General features: G+C 31.3%; 3 protein-coding genes and 1 non-coding gene across 8 annotated transcripts; 1 reads left to right on the top strand and 3 right to left on the bottom strand.

Annotated features, from left to right (window-relative positions):
* The first annotated feature begins 25 nt into the window (after positions 1-25).
* Positions 26-4295, top strand: LOC143341729 (putative ATP-dependent RNA helicase DDX43). Of its 2 annotated transcripts, XM_076764872.1 has the most exons (12): positions 26-670; positions 807-858; positions 934-1204; positions 1840-2046; positions 2136-2354; positions 2425-2551; positions 2635-2800; positions 2896-3138; positions 3221-3368; positions 3447-3688; positions 3767-3929; positions 4003-4295. In XM_076764872.1, the coding sequence occupies exons 2-12, from the start codon at positions 842-844 to the stop codon at positions 4114-4116; spliced, it is 1917 nt and encodes a 638-aa protein (XP_076620987.1). In that variant the 5' UTR covers positions 26-670; positions 807-841; the 3' UTR covers positions 4117-4295. The 2 variants fall into 2 exon arrangements, with proteins under 2 accessions (XP_076620987.1, XP_076620986.1); XM_076764871.1 differs by lacking the exon at positions 807-858.
* Positions 4296-4869: 574 nt separating this feature from the next.
* Positions 4870-8187, bottom strand: Eco (Establishment of cohesion). Of its 3 annotated transcripts, none has more exons than XM_076764869.1 (6): positions 8097-8187; positions 5995-7654; positions 5683-5902; positions 5414-5587; positions 5151-5356; positions 4870-5078 (listed from the first exon to the last, which is right to left on the bottom strand). In XM_076764869.1, the coding sequence occupies exons 2-6, from the start codon at positions 7629-7631 to the stop codon at positions 4943-4945; spliced, it is 2373 nt and encodes a 790-aa protein (XP_076620984.1). In that variant the 5' UTR covers positions 7632-7654; positions 8097-8187; the 3' UTR covers positions 4870-4942. The 3 variants fall into 3 exon arrangements, with proteins under 3 accessions (XP_076620984.1, XP_076620985.1, XP_076620983.1); XM_076764870.1 differs by having other exon boundaries at positions 5995-7667; positions 8097-8115; XM_076764868.1 differs by having other exon boundaries at positions 5995-8179.
* A 338-nt stretch (positions 8188-8525) lies between these two features.
* On the bottom strand, positions 8526-12676 carry LOC143341671 (galectin-8). 2 transcript variants are annotated; one of them, XM_076764671.1, is made up of 7 exons: positions 12417-12665; positions 10765-10850; positions 10459-10663; positions 10087-10284; positions 9930-10018; positions 9559-9753; positions 8533-9443 (listed from the first exon to the last, which is right to left on the bottom strand). In XM_076764671.1, exons 1-7 carry the CDS (start codon positions 12504-12506, stop codon positions 9302-9304), a joined length of 1005 nt encoding a protein of 334 aa, XP_076620786.1. In that variant the 5' UTR covers positions 12507-12665; the 3' UTR covers positions 8533-9301. The 2 variants fall into 2 exon arrangements, with proteins under 2 accessions (XP_076620787.1, XP_076620786.1); XM_076764672.1 differs by lacking the exon at positions 9930-10018 and having other exon boundaries at positions 8526-9443; positions 9559-9734; positions 12417-12676.
* On the bottom strand, positions 11145-11217 carry Trnar-ucu (transfer RNA arginine (anticodon UCU)). Its single transcript has one exon. It is a non-coding gene; the product is annotated as a tRNA-Arg (tRNA).
* Positions 12677-12964: the final 288 nt, after the last annotated feature.

Here is a 12964-nt window from a genome sequence, read left to right as displayed (position 1 = left end):
ATGTAAGAACATTTCGATTGTGTTTACGATGACGATAGCATAACTTGACTTTAGGTTTATCAATAATCAATGAACCCTATATTCTTATATGAAAATATTTAGTTTTTAAACTAGAATGAACAGAATTTCGAGTTTGAACCAGCTAGAAGAGCATATGAATTCTACAGTCGGCAGAAAAGTAATTTACGTACAGTCGTTACGCAACGTAATAAAGGAGAAATCATAAAGTCCCATTCTATTGTTTCTTATATTCCTTTAAGATACAATTTTTTTCTTATTACGTAGCTGAAATACTGGCTAATTTTATTTAAACTTTAGAATAGGTTATAAAAACAATGAATGAAACTCCTCTTTCCACTTTCGAACACTATGCCAGATCACGTATACGCGAGCTCGTAGAGTTCGGAGAATCGACAAAAGCAAACTGATACTTACCCCCTTTGAACGAAAATGGAATGGGGAGTTCCCGATGCACCTAGTGCCCGGTCTGGTAACACTGGATCCTATTCAAACATTTGCTAGAATTGTTCGTTGTTCTTATTACCCTAGCGGTGAGCCTGGAACTTGTCTCCATAAATTCAATGACTTAAATTTTGAAGATCGTTTACAAAATATTCCTGAGTGTTCTACCGAGCTTTACAATGTCAACGCGTGCACGTGTTTCTGAAAGGTAGATCAATTTAACGTTAATATTTATTTTCTTATAATAATATTATCCTATTCATCGTAATTGATACATTTCGTTTAATGAATGCTAATTTAAAGATGTTTACTCGCGTATATTTTTCGTACGAATATTTTTACAGATATAATTCATCATTACTGTTTTTGGCACGGCAAAATGTTAAATATTAAAATGTACATAGAAACGCACGAAAATAAATACGTCAAAGATCTCTTTATAATGGACAATTAAAAATCTGTTTATAATAGAATGGACAATAATCAACGAAGTTATGGAAATTCGTCTTATTCGTCTGCAAACTATAATCAAGGCTCAAGATCCAATGATAGAGGAGGATATCGAAGGAGTACTTACTCTAGGAGAGGACAAAATCAATCATTTGGCTCTGGTCATGATAGCTTTGACGATAAATCAGAGAAATTTATCATAAATATTGATAGCGACAAAGTAGGAAAACTAATTGGTAAAAGTGGATCTAATATTAGAGAACTTCAAGATAAAACAAGCACAAGAATTCATGTAAGCACATATAAAAGAGTATTAATTTTTGTAAACTTATATCCACACAAATTATATGGTAACAATGTCAAAAAATATTGAAATTCTTAAAAAATTACTAAAACAAAACTAAAGTATTTTATACTTTTCAATAAATGTTACTTACTCAATTTGAGATTTTAAGTGTATAATTTAATCTGACTATGTATGTAGCAAATTTAAATATTTCCAGTGTACTGTATTATGCAGCTTTCTTTAAAGTTTTTGTACCTTGTATATTAGGAATTGTATATGCCATCCATGCCCCATCAAGGTACATATTAATTATGGATGTAGCCAATATTGGCTTGTCTTGTGTAAACAAGGAAAGAGTATAGGTAGGTAATATAAACAAGAACCTCAATTTCTATATTAAGTATATGGATTGTTAAAGGTATGGACGGCATATAAAAAACTTAAAGCAAACGTGGAACAAGTCCACTTACTTGAAAATTGAAAATAATAAGTTCCAAATGAATTTTTACTTATCATGTTTTGTTAAATTTGCTCACTTTTATGTATATATATAAAATCATATACAAGATAATTGAATAAAATAATGTAATTTAACTTAATAAATAAATAAATAAATTTATCTGAAGGTTGTTTTGACACAGGTTAATAGATCAAGTGGAAATTCTACTACTGCTGTAACTATAGTTGGTTCTAAAGAAGCACAGGAACAAGCTAAACAATTGATAGAAGAATTATTGCAAGATCCCTCGTATTTACCGTCAAAGCCAGAAGAAGAGCAAAAAAACAATGAGAATGAATCAGAAATCGATTTTTCCACATTCAATTGGGCCGAAGCTAATAAACAATGTGTAAGTTTATATAGATTGTCAAAATCAATTTGTTATGACTATACTCAACATAGTTCTTAATATTATTTTCTCATGAATATATTTATTAGGATAATTATCGAAATCAGAAATGGTCAAAATTGGCTCCAATTATCAAAAATTTTTATAAAGAACATCCGTCTGTTACTAATATGACAAAAGAAGAAGCAGCTCATATTAGGAAGATAAATAACAATGTAGAAGTTAGGTATATGTTCGATGAGCAGGAGAATCATTCAGAAGAGTTTGATATACCTAATCCTATTGTAACGTTTGAACAAGCTTTTGAGGTAAATAAAAGATATCTAGAAATAAATACTTAACGAAGAAGAATACATTGCTCCAATTAAAACAAATTAGGCTTATCCTGATATACTGGAAGAAATAAGAAAACAAGGATTTACTAAACCCAGTCCGATACAGTGTCAAGCATGGCCTGTTCTTCTCAGTGGCAAAGATCTTATTGGAATTGCCCAAACAGGCACAGGTAAGTTATTTGGATGTTTAATATTGTTATAATTTCGTTGAATACAATAAGCAAAAGCTCTGTTACATTAATGATACGTTCAGGAAAGACTTTGGCTTTCTTATTGCCTGCTTTGATTCACATCGAGGGTCAGGAAACACCGCGGTCGGAACGAAATGGACCCAATGTACTCGTTATGGCTCCAACGAGAGAGTTGGCATTACAAATTGAAAAAGAAGTGAATAAATATTCTTATCATGGTATAAAAGCGTGAGTAGTAACATTTTGTTTAGTTTATAACCTAATAGTTTTCGTATGTACACTACAATTCAACACATATTAACAAAAAATAAATACCTTTGTAGAGTATGTGTGTACGGAGGTGGCAGCCGTAAGGAACAAGTTAATATTGTACTGAAAGGAGTAGAAATAGTTATCGCGACACCGGGCAGACTAAACGATCTTGTGGAGGCGAATATTTTAAATGTTTCATCAGTCACATATCTTGTGCTAGACGAAGCTGATCGCATGCTCGATATGGGTTTTGAACCGCAAATTAGGAAAACTTTGTTAGACGTAAGGCCAGATAGACAAACGGTTATGACAAGGTATATGAGATATGCGGTTTAAACAAATTTAAAATAATGCTTTATATTGAAGCAAAAATTATATTATTTGTTTGTATTTTAGTGCTACGTGGCCTCAAGGCGTTAGACGTCTTGCTCAATCGTACATGAAAAACCCAATTCAAATATTTGTTGGGTCTCTTGATTTAGCTACCGTGCATACAGTAGCACAAAAAATTTACCTTATTGACGAAGATGAAAAGACAGATATGGTTAATATTATACAAAATAGTTTTAACGATATTATATAAAAAAAAAGGATACATTATTAAATGTTCTTTTTTTAACAGATGTATCAATTCTTTCGTGAAATGACCCCAACAGATAAAGTAATAGTATTTTTTGGAAAAAAGTCTAAAGTCGATGATATAGCGAGTGAATTAGCCTTGCAAGGCGTGAATTGTCAGAGTATACACGGAGGAAGGGAACAGTCCGATAGAGAACAGGCATTAGAAGATTTGAAAACTGGAGAAGTTCAAATACTTCTTGCGACGGACGTTGCCAGTCGTGGAATCGACATCGAAGATGTTACGTACGTTCAATCTTATCTAATATCTTTTATGCAAACATCGATTTTTTCGAGTGTTACTAAAATAAAATTCTTCCTTAGGCATGTGCTAAATTATGATTTTCCACGGGACATAGAAGAGTATGTTCATCGAGTTGGTCGTACTGGTCGTGCTGGACGCACAGGGGAAAGCATAGCATTTATGACGAGGAAAAATTGGACTCTTGCGAGAGAATTAATTAGTCTTTTAGAAGAAGCTAATCAAGTAAGTTGTTAAATAATTGTAATTGGAAAACAAATTGTTTTACACAATTCTGTGAAATTTTCGTTCTCTAAAGGAAGTTCCTGTGGAATTATATCAGATGGCTGATAGATACGACGTATGGAAGGAGAAGCGAGCAAATGAAAAACAATCTGATTACTCTCATAGAAGGGGTAGCAGAAGATGGTAGTTAATAAGAAATATGCTCGCATAAATTACCATACATAAACTTATAACCTTATATTATTAATATTTTTAAGATAATTGAACTGGAAGTGTTACAATTTACTTTTTTTGTTTAATATGTTTTTTTTTAAATACATATTTCTCGTAGCTTCTTGTTTCATAACCATTAATAGAATAAAAACTTTATTTAAAGAAACAAACTTTATTCATTCATGTGTGCAGAAGCGGATTTAAGTTTCTGTGGTTCTGCGTGTATGTTTATAATATTCCTATCCATCGCTTTTAACCTTTTTGTTTCGAAAAATTAAATTTAAAATAACACTTATACGTTTAAAATAATGATAAATCATCGTTCACAAACTGATCCGATCGTTACTATTTAAAACGCGTGAAAACATGGATTCACAAAATTGTAATGATTATAGTATTAACCCTTTGAGTGCTATGGATATATACATATGTATATATAGGGTGTCTGAGCAGATAGTCTTTTAACTGCCAATTTCGTCACCCTGTTGTATCTTATCCGAATGGATTATGGTATTCTATATGAAAATAAATCATGAAAACAATAACTTAACTAACATTACATAATCGATCGCATTTTCCATACAACCGTCCATAGAATGTTTGATTTCGAAATGCTCTGCACTCAAAGGCTTTAGAAATGGAAACATTGTTAGTTATGTTTTGTTTAGAAATAATCGTTACTTTAATAAGATGAACCACTTCTGAACGAAAAATCGTTAAAAAAATAAAACAAATAAATAAGTCTAGCATTAAAAAAAAATATGTACCAATTTAAGAAATACTCTTACACAAAAATAAAATTAATAACAAACGGAGGTATAAACCTTGAAGTTTTTAGTCTTAGTATATTTCTCAGCAAATATTTTTCCGCTCACAGTTGGACTCGAAAATGCAATATCATCCAAAGACAATATATAACCATAATAAAATTGAGATCTAAAAGGATTAAAAACATTAATTGATAAGAAATAAAAAATTGTTAATAGATATCTAACAATAAACGTTTACCTTAATATATCAACTAATTTAGATGCTATGCCTTGTCTGCGATATTTCATGTCAGTCCACATAACATTTATACCACATTTAGCTGGTACACTTTCTGCTGTACAACAATCCAATTCCAATAGTTCAGGAATCATACGGTGAGCAGTGTTTATATGCTCTGCAACTAAAACTCCCAAGATGACATTGTCCCTTATATATAAGTACACCTAAAAATGAAACAAATTAGAATGGACCAGTATTTAAAAATAAAAAAAAAATGTTACCTTTTTATGTTCATAATCGGATAGTTTTGTGTTAACTAATCCCAAATCTCTATCTACGTATGTTAAAATATCTTTTATCTTATTCCAAGATTTTTTTGTATCACCAGGTTCTATCAAAATCACTCGACTCGACGTAATAGGATCTTCCATAATTACACGTTCTGTCTTCCAACCCTTGTAATCAGAGATTTACAATTATGCAACATTTGATGTATTATTTATGTGTTCCGGTATTATTTACTTATTGCATATATATATAAGTTACATACAGAAAATTTTAGAGTTCTTCTATTATTGTGATAATTTAAATGAGCATTTTCATCATCAGGACATCCCGACTGATATACGACACCGCATTCTGCACATTGTATGGCCCCGAATTTTGTTTGTCCTACATCTAATTGATATTGATCTTCACCATTTTGTTTCACGGATAATTGCCAATTTACGTTTCCTTTCATACTATTTACTGACTTTTTACCAATTTCGCTGAAATAGTAATTAAAATTAAATCTTCAGCTCGAAATAATCAGTAAGAAATACTTGAAAATGTTGTAGCATACTAAAGACTTTAAACTTACTCAATTATTTTATTAGCAGAGTATCCTTTACTGAATAATGGGTAGTACTTCTGTTCATTCTCTTTAACATTGTTTTTATTATTATCTAAAAATACATTTTCTAAAGTTATTGCTGTATTAACGTCTTTGATATTCATAACTGATGTCAAGTTACTAAGTTCGCTTGCCGGCGACATAGTAACATCTTTCAAAATTGCTACCGGCTTTAGCGGCGAAATGGGTTCAAATTTCTGATTAGTTAGTATTTCCATTGAATCGTATTCGTCGTTGGCCCAATCGTTTTCCAACATTTTCAGTATATTGGTAATATTATTCTCCTCTATCATATCATCTTCCAATTCCGAATTATCTATTGTCAAATCGGTGGTATCGAACGAAATGTCCATTAATTTTGCTCGTTTATTACCTTGTCTAACAGATTGTATATTCTCTTCGTTTAGTGCGATTTTATCATTCGATTCAACCTTTAATTTAACGTTATTGTTTATCATTACCGTAGCAGAACTATTTTTCTTAGACGTTCTTCTAATTTTGAAGAAACGCTTATTACAGTCAATTTCTGATTTAGGTGATTTTTCCCTCAATATTTTACCAGGTGTCCCCATATCTTTCGTTTCGTTAATATTCTTTTGTACAGAATCGACTACAGTATCTTTTACAATATTTACGGCATTAGTTTTTGTAGTACCTAATTTAGCTTTTGGTTTTGGTTTTCTAACTCCATGAAACACTCCACCATTGATGCCTCCTATAGTGTGCCTTCTCATGAACTTTTTACTATGGTGTATATGTTCCATGAAATTTCTTTGTTGCTTCTGTTCAAACGATTTGTTAATAATCCTGTAATTCTTCTTCCAGTCTGAGTTAGAATTATTGTAAAAGGTCTTAGTGCTTAATGTTATGTCTTTCAAGCTTCTTTTGCAACTTTCATCTCGAAACAAGGCTGCTCTAGCTTTGGGCACAGAACAATTGACATTGGTTTTTACTAATTTTGCAGTATTTTCTAATTCTTCGAACGCGTGCCTCTTTAACGTATTTTCATTTCTCTCAAACAAAGAACTTTTTGTTATATCAAATATGCTGAGAGACTTGCGTCTATGTAATTTTGGGAATGGAATCACTTTATTTTCTGAAGTCAATGGTGTAATTAATCTATGCTCTGGACTTTCTTGTTTAGATGGAGTTTCCGTAATATTATTTTGTAATTCTACTCCAAAATGTCTATTTGGTGTTTTTGATGCAGCTTTATTTATCAATGGTGTTAGTTTTGATCTCTCTATTGTCCAAGGACTAGAACACTTTGATGGTGAATTTGATAAAGCTTTTGATGAATCTGGTAGTATTTTTTGCTGCAGAGAAGTCTTGTTTCTTTTGTACCGACTTGGCGATAATTGATTGCTGGTTAGATACATTTTAAACGACGAAGATGGCTGTTTAGGTGTTGTGCATGGAGAGAGAAGCAAAGGTGACATGGGTCCTAAATCTGATTCTTCTTCAGATAAGGTATCTCCTATCCTCATACTATTTTGAATCCTTTGTATGTTCTTTTTAGTTGAACTTTCTGTTGATCCGAACAAACATTTTTGGACTCTACGTGGAGTGTATAATATACTTTCTTGTACACTGTCTACAGACATGTTGTATCAGCCTTAGAAGTTTCCTATAAACAGAAGCTGAGATAGATCAATAATATGCACAAATTATCATAGAAACAAATAAAAAATGGTATTACAACAATATACAGAATATTGTTAACTGTCTGAAAATTGAAATTGCTATGTTTAATAGTAGAAATTATTACACAGTTTTAAATTAAAATGAAATACAAATTGTATAACATGAGAATAACCTTTAAAGTAGAGTATACCAAATATTAATACATTTAATTATTTCAAACGTATTGACTAATTTAAATGTTAGAGATATAACAATTATGTAACACAATCATTAGAATATGGTTTTATATAAACTATGAGAGAAAATATGTTTTATTTAAACTAATTATATTACAACTGAAAATGGTATACTTTAAGTTTAAACGAATTCTTATGAACGATAATGAGTAAAATAAGATAATTAGAATTAATCAATGGATAAACTACCCTGATCACGTATTCGAACAAATCGAATCACATAATTCTGATACTCTAAACCACTACAAAACTTTCCGTTTCGTTGATCGGTGTTCGCGCCTTTCATACCTCCTGAGACTATATATATATGTGATTGGAAAGTTAGGTCAAAAATTTAAAACATCATAACTCCTCAACGGATTGGACGATTTTAATGTTTTAAAATGTAAACATCGCATATTTTGGTGAAGAATACGTAGAAATTCCAAGAATATGCGAAAAATTGTTCCTTCACCCCGTAAAGTGAGAGAAATCCATAAAAATGGTCCAATTTTCAAACAGGTATAACTCCTACAATAGTGAATATATTTCAACGAAATTTAGTGTGGAAGTAGTGCTCATGGATACCTAAAAAAAAGTATTAGACAACATTTCCGTACAGTGTCAAACAAATTTATTAGAAATCGAAAACAAATTTTTAAGAACATTCGACAGAGAGTAGGTGCTGAAATTTTACGATGAAAAAAAATTTGTTTAAATTGTTCTGGAAAAATTATTTTCAGTTGCAGAGGTAAATTACAATCATTTTTGGTCAACAGACATATCCTCGAAATCCTATCCACTTTCGAGAAAAAAATTCCGATAGGTAGATAAATTTTTCGACGAAAATTAAAATATTTCAAATACTTTTGAAAAAATTATTTTCGATTGCGGGGGCAATTACAATCATTTTTGGTCAATAGACATATCCCCGAAATCCTACGCATTTTCGAGCAAAAAATTCCGATAGGCAAATAAATTTTTCGACGAAAATTAAAATATTTCAAATCTTTTTGAAAAAATTATTTTCGATTGCGGGGGCAATTACAATCATTTTTCGTCAATAGACATATCCCCGAAATCCTATGCACTTTCGAGCAAAAAATTCCGATAGGTAGACAAATTTTTCGACGAAAATTAAAATATTTCAAATCTTTCGAATAATTTGTTGAAGGGGAAAATAAAGAAGTTATTACTAATACGTCCACAGCTAAGCTACATTAATCAACATAATTAATTATTTAATAATAAATCTTTGTTAAAATATTAATGTGTTACCTAAGCCATCAACATAATTAAACATATTAACATATACATATAATTCATTCACAGGCAAAATAATTTACCATTCTACTTCTTTAACAAAATAGATAACAAACAATAGAAATTTATACGACGAGGTTCGTTTATGTTGCTTATGTCATTGCTAATTCGTGTAGCACGATATCTCCGGAAATCCTAAGGGTATCGATGATAGATGGTTGTAATCTATGTTTGAATTCGGTAATCATTTTGTCTCCCAACCATATCGTGTATGTTTCGCATTCACATCGAATTCTGTTGGAAAAAGACACAAAGGAAATTCATTTTAAACATCGTAAAAAAAAAATGTAAATAGTGTATCGCTTCTTTGTTTTTCTATTTGATACTTTTAAAAAAGAATGAGGCCTACGTCAAAAGAAAGTCACGACCGGGCATCCAGGATAAGTGTCCCTCGTGTCTTTCCTCGTGTGCCCAAGATCCATTCATCCAACAATTCATTACGACGTAAGGAGCGCAGTTACCGTACATAAAACGGGGATTGAAGTGGAAAGTAATTATGGGATGAGGATAGATCATCTTCCCCTTCTGTAAGTTCACATAAAACCTGTTGCAGAATAGAAGAAAACAAGAAACGTTTACACAACAACTTATGTTTACACAGAATAAAATGATTTTTAATTTGTTCATTTTAGATACGCAAAGCGATCAGAATCGCGACAACCGTGAAGGCATGTTTAACAAAGAGGTCTAGGCAAAGAGAAAAAATTTGTCAAAACTTACGAATGAGGAAGAAGTTTTAATCTTCCAGCAATAAACAGTCTAGTTCCTACTTTAAATTCACTGTCAAGGTCCACCGTGATTGGAACACCCTATACATAATTAAACTTAATTTTAACAACACCAAAGAACAAATCTGTTGAATATTGAAAGAACTTACGAGGCTTTCAACGAGTGGTCGATCGATTCTTAAACTTAAAAAATTGTTTGGCCTGCATATTTTTGGATCAGGATAAACAAACAACTCGAGCTGCCTAAACCTAGTATCTTCGAGCGATCCATTGATTTCGATGCCTGTTATGTCTTCAAGAGACATTCTATATGAGAATGCGCAAAAATGCTCTCCATTTGTAGCAATCTAAAAAAATGTATAAAATTTTGTAATATACATACTCGTCTACAAAATTAGAGGATCGTTAAATTTTCACTGAAAAATTGTTGATCTTTCGGTGATTATAACTTCGTTAAAAGAAATCGTACAATAGTCTCCCTGGACTCATTTTAAACGGATTAGAACATTTTTAATTCTTACCTGAAACGCGTTGGCAGTACAAAAAATCAAAATATGTACGTAAGAGTTGCGCCGAAAGGCGGTATGTGCAGCCGGAGAACATGTTTCCTCTTCTTCCCAAGAACCCTTAAATTTTGTGTTTCGCACAACGTAGCCCCTGTCTAATCGCGCATTGAAATGTAAAGCAATGTTGCCGGCCGCTTTGCATAATAAATTTACTGAAAATCTACAGTAATTACGTTTTATGCATTTATTTAGACGATACATTTTTCTAAATTTATAAAAGCATTCATTACAAATTTCTACGTGTTTTTTGCACAAATTTACCTTAATGCATCGGGGGGAATGTAGCCTGTGACCACGATAGCTGACGTTGGCTTCAGAGGCTGTAATGGATATGCTTTGGATCCATCCTGTAACAAAAATACAATGTATGTGAATACAAAAATGTATCTTAGTTTTAATAATACATACTCTTTAAAATATTAGATGTTGTAGGTGAAATATTTGAGTATTTCGCTAATTGACGTTGTAATTTTTAAGGCATTCGGTATATAAAACAGATATAAAAGATGTTTATATTATTATTGTTTAATATTTTTCTTGTACGTTGACGGTATAACACAGAAACAAAGAAAATAGTTGTACTTTTTTTTTTAAATAAAAAATTTAGAAAAAAATTTCAAGTTTTCGAGAGCAAAACACATCATCCCTTGCGGGGATCGAACCCGCGACCTTTGGATTAGAAGTCCAACGCGCTATCCTCTGCGCCAAAGGGACTACGTGATTCAGATAGTTTTAATTAATTTATATCGTACAATGAATAATCGTTAACTAAAAATTTTAATTTTAAATTTTATTAAGGATATAATATACCGTCAGTTTAATTTCCGCATACCGAATGTCTTAAAGGATTGTAATTACTTAAGACGGGTTTTGCAGGCTCATACATAGAAGCTAGTCAAAGTTTGGATTCGAATCCTCGACATTAGTATTCGTGGAAAACATTATTCTATTTATGCAGGCATTTATCTTCATTTTCTTAATACGAAATAACTGGTCGCGAACCTATTTTGTAAAGATGATAGCAGTCCTAGACAAGGATGAAGAACACCATTAAATTATCGTGTAAAGGTAGATAGAATCTTTTGTATTATAGATAGAAAGTTCTAACGAGTGTGTAGAACTCGAATCTTTATACATATTCTCGAATTTAAAAATAAATCTTATGATAAAATAATTATTAAAATTTGTTAAATATTCCAATTAGAAAACTTCTTATTAGCGTCTAACCTGCAGATGTTTTCCTCTCGATAACTTTACTTTTACATTCTAGTTTTTAATGTTTCTTACGAATATACTATCTTCTTTACAACTTTCTTTATGACCAACTAAAACGAATAAAAGATGTATATATTCGAGGGAGATTTAAGATAAAATAAATGTGTATTTTATTCAAGATTAACATAACCAACAAATTCACTTGTCTGATACTTTTTTAGTAGCTACTCTGTCATAGGAATTATATATAGATATTGATCAATTGAAATAATATTCTCAGAGTTCAAATTGTTTTGTATTAACACAGCATAAGCATCGTTCAAATTATTTGAAACAATAGCAGGCATTAATGTATATTGGTTACATATTCCATATGCTATGTAGTTCGTTACAATGTATTTATAGCTTTAACGATTAACTAAAATGGTAAATATACGTGTAGGAAGGTTGTAAGACAAAGTATTAAAGTAATTAACATCACAAATTACGAATATAGGAATAAACGAAACGTTATGTTATCAAATATTTAAAGCAGTACGGACATAGTCTTATTAAAACTTCAACTTTACTGTGCAGTCATATTTCTATACGTTGAGTACTATCGTTGGGTGGAGGCAGGGAAATAGGTTACATATCAATGCCGAAATTTTCAATTGGTAAATCTATATTTGCATTATCTATGACCAATCAATACTCACTAACGGCACTGTGTCTTCGTCAACAAACGAGAATTCTCGGCGAGCATTTTCCTTTGTTTGCACAAAAATCTCGTCTTGATTTACAGACATACTTTCTGATAATCTCAAAGGATGATTTATTTGAACAATATGTTGTAAGACGTTCGTATACGCGACACTCCGATCGGAAACTTTTCTCTGATTAAATTCGAGGCGCGTATTCAAAAGAAACAGGCAGATGATAACAAAGTAGAACTATGAAACATTGCATTTTTCTCCAAATGTATCATTTTTTCGAAGGATACTATGTAGTTCCGAAACCAAAATTCATTTTTGATCTGAAAATTTATATCTGCACATAGTATATTGATTTGATGTGCTTGACGAGAACAAAATAGAATCGAAAACCCTAATATTAAAAATGATATTTTGCGAGTATTTTATCTAATTCGATATCAAAATAAATAAGTTCTCGAATCCCGAACGAATTTCGGTTTTGGGATCGGATACTATCCCTGGCTTTTTCGGTCGTGTCCCCTAAAAATCATTTTAATAAAAAAAATCAATAG

The sequence above is a fragment of the Colletes latitarsis genome, chromosome 5, assembly GCF_051014445.1.
Source record: "Colletes latitarsis isolate SP2378_abdomen chromosome 5, iyColLati1, whole genome shotgun sequence".
Taxonomy (NCBI): Eukaryota; Metazoa; Arthropoda; class Insecta; order Hymenoptera; family Colletidae; genus Colletes; species Colletes latitarsis.
This window is presented reverse-complemented; position numbering and strand designations above follow the sequence as displayed.